General features: G+C 42.8%; 1 protein-coding gene across 1 annotated transcript in view; it reads left to right on the forward strand.

Moving 5' to 3' along the window:
* Positions 1-3,347, forward strand: part of wnt6b (wingless-type MMTV integration site family, member 6b) — a 32,950-nt gene extending 29,603 nt beyond the window's left edge. Inside the window, exons 4-5 of the mRNA XM_072684974.1 lie at positions 1,658-1,798; positions 2,305-3,347. Coding sequence (XP_072541075.1) covers positions 1,658-1,798; positions 2,305-2,625 — 462 coding nt within the window. The 3' untranslated portion in view covers positions 2,626-3,347. The remainder of the gene's footprint in view (positions 1-1,657; positions 1,799-2,304) is intronic.
* Positions 3,348-7,500: the final 4,153 nt, after the last annotated feature.

Genomic DNA, 7,500 nt, shown 5'->3' on the forward strand with positions numbered 1-7,500 from the left:
TATCTCTCAGCTGGGTTTTCTCTCATACAAGGATTCAGATACTGACACCTGGAGGAGTTACCTGAGTTACCCTGATCTGTGTGTTCATTTCAATGCGTGTATCAATTCTTTGCAAAAAGTAGGAAATATTAATAACAAGAATTTTGGATATTAATATTACTAAAGCTTCATTCTGGATATTAATGTTATTAGAACTTCATTCTGAATATTAATGTTATTAGAATTTCATACTGGATATTAATGTTATTAGAGCTTCATACTGGATATTCATGTTATTAGAGCTTTATACTGGATATTAATGTTATTAGAGCTTTATACTGGATATTCATGTTATTAGAGCTTATTCATGTTATTAGAGCATTAATATCATACTGGATATTAATGTTATTAGAGCTTCATACTGGATATTAATGTTATTAGAAATACATTCTGGATATTAATGCTATTAGAGCTTCATACTGGATATTAATGTTTTTAGAGCTTCATTCTGGATATTAATGTTATTAGAGCTTCATACTGGATATTAATGTTATTAGAGCTTCATACTGGATATTAATGTTTTTAGAGCTTCATACTGGATATTAATGTTATTAGAGCTTCATACTGGATAATAATGTTATTAGAGCTTCATACTGGATATTAATGTTATTAGAGATTCATTCTGGATATTAATGTTATTAGAGCTTCATACTGGATATTAATGTTATTAGAGCTTCATACTGGATATTAATGTTGTTAGAGCTTCATACTGGATATTAATGTTTTTAGAGCTTCATTCTGGATATTAATGTTATTAGAGCTTCATACTGGATATTAATGTTATTAGAGCTTCATACTGGATATTAATGTTATTAGAGCTTCATTCTGGATATTAATGTTATTAGAGCTTTATACTGGATATTAATGTTATTAGAACTTCATACTGGATATTAATGCTATTAGAGCTTCATACTGGATATTAATGTTTTTAGAGCTTCATTCTGGATATTAATGTTATTAGAGCTTTATACTGGATATTAATGTTATTAGAACTTCATACTGGATATTAATGTTGTTAGAGCTTCATTTTGGATATTAATGTTATTAGAACTTCATTCTGGATATTAATGTTATTAGAGCTTCATACTGGATGTTTGTTTATCTGTGTGTGTGTGTTTGTTTATCTGTGTGTGTGTGTGTGTGTGTGTGTTCACACCAGTGCATGCCTGTATGTCAGATTAATTAAATGTTGAATTCTTCACCTGCTAGTCTTGCATTAGCTCCTAAGCGAGTGCATTTATCTACTTTAGTTCAGGTCACTGTCTCCTGACCCTGAGCTTCTTCAGTCTGGGGTCAGCTGCAGGTAAACAGGTGTGTGTGGGCAGGGCAGAGAGGAGCAGTGGATTTGAACTCTCTGGGATTATAATTATGTGTAATAATGTTCTTTTCAGATGCACTACAAAAGCTCCTTTAATCGGACGGGATAGAAACGTTGATGGAGCGTTAATCAGAGGTTAATTACCATAGGGAACGTTCTGGAACGTCCTCCACTGTCAGTCTCTATAAGCTCCTGCATGGCTGGAGGGTATAGAGAAGGAGGAGGAGGAGGAGGAGGGCGAATTCCTTCTGAATAGCGTCGCCTTTTATCTTTCCAATCTATCTGTGTGTCGAACTGCAGGCGGTGAAGAATTATATGAGAACTGAATGCAAATGCCACGGGCTGTCTGGTTCCTGCACTCTGAGGACCTGCTGGAAGAAGATGCCTCATTTCCGAGAGGTCGGCGACCGTCTGCTCGAGCGCTTCAACGGAGCCTTCAAGGTGATGAACTGCACCAGTGTATTGTTCATTATCGTCTTTTTGCCCATCGCTGTATTGATACACTGTATTGCCAATGTTTCTGGACACGCCTTCTGTTGAATGCATTGAGCTACTCAGGACACAGATGTGCAAATGCACACATACAGCTTGTCTAGTCACTGTAGAGAAGTATTGCAAATAGAATAGGACCCTCTGGAGCAGATAACATGCCTAATGCCGGGCGTGAGCTAGTAGAGGGGTATAAAGCCCCCCAGCATTGAGCTGTGGAGCAGTGGAATAACTGTGTTCTCTGGAATGATGGATGGTGAAGCTCCATCCAGTACTTTTGGGATGAATTGATTTTTGATTTTTTGATTTCGAAAGAAACAATAAATCAGCAGGTGTCCCAATACTTTTGTCATTACAGTTTAAGTACCTGATATTTGAGTTGTGCTACAATGTAAAGCTTGTCCATTGTAAATTCCAATATACAACATAATATTGACATTGTGCCTCCTTGCGTCAAGGTGATGGGAGGGAACGATGGGAAGACCCTCATACCCGTGGGCCAGAACATCAAACCCCCGGACAAGCAGGACCTGATCTATTCGGCCGAGTCGCCGGATTTCTGCCTCCCGAATAGGAAGACAGGGTCTCTGGGGACTCGCGGCCGCACCTGCAACAGCACAGCGCTGGACGTGAGCGGCTGCGACCTGCTGTGCTGCGAGCGAGGCCACCGCTTCGAGACTGTAGAGTTGGAGGAAAACTGTCTCTGTCGGTTCCACTGGTGCTGCGTGGTACAGTGCAAGAAGTGCTCTGTCCGCAAGGAGCTCAGCATCTGCCACTAGGGGCAGTGGTGCACGCTGTAGAACATCGAATGCTCACCTGCAGAGGGATCTAGAATACTGGCACCATCTACAGTGACCTGCAGGAGGATCTAGAACACCAACTCACTTGTAGGGGAATCTAGAGTACTGGCCTCACATGCACTGCCTTCTCTGCAGCAGGACCTAAAACACTGACTCCCCTGCAGGGGGATCTACACCACAGACTCATCTGCTGAGCAATCTACAGGACCAACACAGCTACAGGAGGATCTAGAACACTGACTGGTCTAGATAACTGATTTAACTTCTGGAAGACCTAGAACACTGACTCATCTGCAGGGCAGTGAAGACCACCTTCTCGCCTATGAGGAAATGTCACCCACAGGGTAATGCCGAGCAACACATTGGCTACACTGGCTAATCTACAGGGCTATCTAGAACACTGGCTCCACTGCAGTGGGGTCTAGAGCACTGACTCACCTGAAGTTGTTGAATTTAGAAGACTGCTACACGTGCAGGAGAACCTAAAACACAAGTAAATCTAGAACACTGGCTGATATGCTGGGAATCTAGAACACTCATCCACCTGCACTGACTTACCTGCTGGAGTTCTACAGCACTGAATGTCCTGCAGAGGAATCTAGATCTTCTAGAACGCAACGCAAAACCATATGAGGCCAGTGGGGTCACGTTCTATGACCTACGGTCTTACGCTTTCAAAGAGGCTCTAAGAGGAACTTGTAGAAGAACATTTCTACTGGTTTAGATCCTCCGTCACTTGATAGGTTGACCAAGTTGCTTTGACCTTACTTCCACCTCCTACTTTAACCTCCTCGGTCAGACGGGCGAACTCCGTGGTGGTGCTTTATAGTCCAAGTGAAGTACCAGAGTGTCGTCCAGGATACACAGTAAAGTCTTTGGAAGTGTTGAAGCTCTGCTGAACTTCAAAAGAGAGACTTTCCTCTGTTCTTTTTTCTTGTTTTTTTTTTTTTGTGGAAACACTTATGGTTCAAAAAAAACAAAAACAAAAAAAAACACAAACATAGACTTCAAAGGAAAAGGGATATTTGTTGTGACAACCTGAGGAATGTGCATTATCAGGACAAAGAACAAAGACTCCTATTTATAAGCATCTTAATGACGACTACTAACGGAATAAGGAATGTCTCCAGTATATTCTTCCAAAAGCACTTTGCCTATAAGAGCTATGTACATCAGATCAGATTTCTTGTGTAGGGTAGTGTAGGGTTTCACGAGAAGCGTTAAAAAGCCCTCTTTTAAGTGACCTTATTTTGATATTGTTTTTATTTTCAGTTATTTAATATACAGAGCTTTTATTTTGCTTGGGCAAGCATAGTCACAGCGCTGTGTGCAAAGGCCAGTTGTCCCCATTTCAGTCTGACCACGTTAAGAGGAATCCTGCTGATTCTCTGCTCTTCATAATTTCAACCTCATTCACATGTTGGGATGTAAAGACCCTCACACAGAGCATTCTGGAATCAAACAGTCAATTCTAGAGGCATTTACCACCTCAAATGTCTTTACAGTGTTAGTACCACAACGTCTACAGAACCTAGAACACTTACCTGCAGAGGGATCGACAACTGAGGAACAGAGGAACTCAACCACATTGGGGTTCTGGAATACTAGATAAACATGATGAAGCTATCGGCTCCATGCTGCCTAATGCCAGGCGTGGGCTAGTAGAGGGGTATAAAGCATTGAGCAGTGGAGCAGTGGAGGAACTGTGTTCTCTGGAATGATGGTGGTGAAGCTCCATCCAGTACTTTTGGATGAGTTGGGGAGTTGGGGATGAAGTGGTGGGGTGGTGATCATCTTCCTACATCCTGACTTAACCAATGCTTTTGTTGCTGAATGCAATGAAATTGTCACAGCAATGCTCCACTAAAATTAGAAAGTAGAACGTCTTCTTCTCTGGACAGTAGAGACAGTTACTCCAACTAAAGCAGGGTCAACTCTTTTTAATAGCCTTGATTTCAGAAGAAACAATGAATTAGCAGGTGTCCTAAAACTTTTGTCCAAATCTCATTTATCTGCAGAGGAACTTTACCTGTAAGGGTGTGTAGTAGAGAATCTTACCTGAATTTGTGGGTCTAGTACAGAATCTAGAACGTTCCAAAGCCACTTGCCTGCAGGGTGATCTAGGACACTCATTCACATACAGTCTGCAGTGGAACTCAGGGGGGTTCTAGAATACTAGTTCACCTGCAAGGGTATCTAGAACAAAAAACTCACCTGAATTTGCTTGCATGATGAGGGATCTAGAACAGCCACGTACCAGAACCACTTGCGTGCAGGGTGATCTAGGAACTCAGTTATCTGCAGAAGAACCCAACCACAGGGGGATCCTAGTAATGTTCTAGATTCTGTAGACATTGTGGTACTAACATTGTAAGGACATTTGAGATGGTAAATGTCTCTAAAATGGACTGTTTGATTCCAGAACGCTCTGTGTGTTCACCTGCAAGGGTATCTAGAACAGAAACCTATCTGAATGTGTGGGTCTAGTACAGAAACTCACTTGCATATGAATCTAGAGCACTTGCTTGCATGTTGAGGGATCTAGAACAGTCACATTCCACATCCACTTGCCTGCAGGGTGAGCTAGGACCCTTAGTCACATACATGTGGATCTAGAAGTCTCATTTATCTGCAGCGGAACTCAACTACAGGGGGTTCTAGAATACTAGTCTACCTGCAAGGGTATCTAGAACAGAAACTAACCTGAATTTGCTTGCATGATGAGAGATCTAGAACAGCCACGTCCCACAGCCACTTGCCTGCGGTGATCTAGGACACTCAGTCACATATCTAGGTGATCTAGAAGTCTCATTTATCTGCAGAGGAACTCTGCAGAACCACATGGGGGTTCTAGAATAGTCGATAAACATGATGAACCTATTGGCACCATGCTGCCTAATGCCAGGCGTGGGCTAGAGGGGTATAAAGCCCCTGTGGAGCAGTGGATTCTCTGGAATGATGGTGGTGGAGCTCCATCCAGTACTTTTGGGATGAGTTGGGGAAGTTGGAGATGATGAGGTGGGGTGGTGATCATCTTCCTACATCCTGATCTCACTAATGCTTTTGTTGCTGAATGCAATCAAATCCTCACAACAATGCTCCACTAAAATCTAGTAGAAAGTCTTTTTCTCTGGACAGTAGAGACAGTTACTCCAACTAAAGCAGGGTCAACTCTTTTTAATACCCTTGATTTCAGAAGAAACAATGAAAGAGCAGGTGTCCCAACACTTTTGTCCATATGGTGTATGTGTAACTACAGTTCGATTGTGAGTCCTTCTCGTGTGGTGGGAGGTGTGATCGGAATGTGGGAGCGGTGTTTGGTCTTTATTGCCCCTCCTCTTCGCTTTAGTCTTCATTCCTAGCTGCAGGGCTGATGGGTCGAGCGCCATTGTTTCCACTGCACTCAAACAGCACTCAGAGTAATCAGCAGTGCCCATCTGCCTTCACACCGCACATCCTCCACCACTGTCTGTGCCCCAAAACACACACACATCAACACTGGCAGTGGTGGGTTTGCTCCGCTGATTAGTCAAAGTTCATACACTTTACATCCAAATGTTTTTGGACAACCCTTTTAATGAATACATTCATCCAGGCGTGGGCTAGAGGGGTATAAAGCCCCCCTGCATTGAACTGTGGAGCAGTGGAAGAACGGTGTTCTCTGGAATAACTTTTGGAATGAGTTGGGGATGGGATGATCATCCAACATTCTGACCTTACTAACGCTTGTGGCTGAATGCAATCAAATCCTCACAGCAATGCTCCTTTAAAATCTAGGGCGATTTAGAATTCTACTCTGTAGAAGCTCACAGAGGACAACTGCAACACTCTGGAACAGCTGCACACTCTGCAAGGGGATCTAGAACACTCCCTCATCTACAGCGGGATCTAGAACACTCCCTCACTTACAGCGGGATCTAGAATACTCCCCAACTTGCAAAAAGGTGCAGAACTCTCACTCAAGAGTAAAAGGATCTAGAATGGCAAATGGGTCTAGAACAGCTATTAATCTGTAAAAGCATCTAGAACACTCCCTCACCTACAGCGGGATCTAGAATACTCCCCAACCAGCAAAAAGGTGCAGAACTCTCACTCAAGATTAAAAGGAACTAGAACCTTACCGACTGCAAATGGGTCTAGAACAGCTATTAATCTGTAGAAGCATCTAGAACAATCCCTCACCTACAGGGGTGTCTAGAACACTGCCTGCACTCCAAAGGGGTCTAGCACTTTCACTTACTGTTACAAGGATCTAGAATCCTTACTGACAGGAAAGGTGTTTTGAACAGCTACTCTTCTGTAGAGGCATCTAGAACACTTCCTAATCTACAGGGGGATCTAGAATACTCACTGGACTCCAAATGGGTCTAGCACATTCACTCACCTACAAGATGATCTAGAACACTTGCTCACCCACAGGGAGAACTAGAATACTCGTTAACCTGACCTGAATCTCACTGGCTGCGAATGGGTCAAAAACAGCTACTATTCTGGAGAAGCACCTAAAAAACTCCCTCAACCACAGGGGAGTCTAGAACACTGCCTGCACTCCAAAGGGGTCTATCACATTCACCTACTGTTATAAGGATCTAGAATACGTACTCACAGGAAAGGTGTTTTAAACAGCCATTCTTCTGTAGAAGCATCTAGAACACTTCCTAATCTACAGTGGGATCTAGAAAACTCACTGGAATCCAAATGGGTCAAGAACACTTGCTCCCCTACAGCGGGATCTAGAATACTTCCCAACCTGGTAAAAGATCCCAACCAACAGTAAAAGGATCTAGAACCTCACTGACTGCAAATGGGTCTAGAACAGCTATTAATCTGTAAAGGCATCTAGAACACTGCCTG

The sequence above is a fragment of the Salminus brasiliensis genome, chromosome 8, assembly GCF_030463535.1.
Source record: "Salminus brasiliensis chromosome 8, fSalBra1.hap2, whole genome shotgun sequence".
Classification (NCBI taxonomy): Eukaryota; Metazoa; Chordata; class Actinopteri; order Characiformes; family Bryconidae; genus Salminus; species Salminus brasiliensis.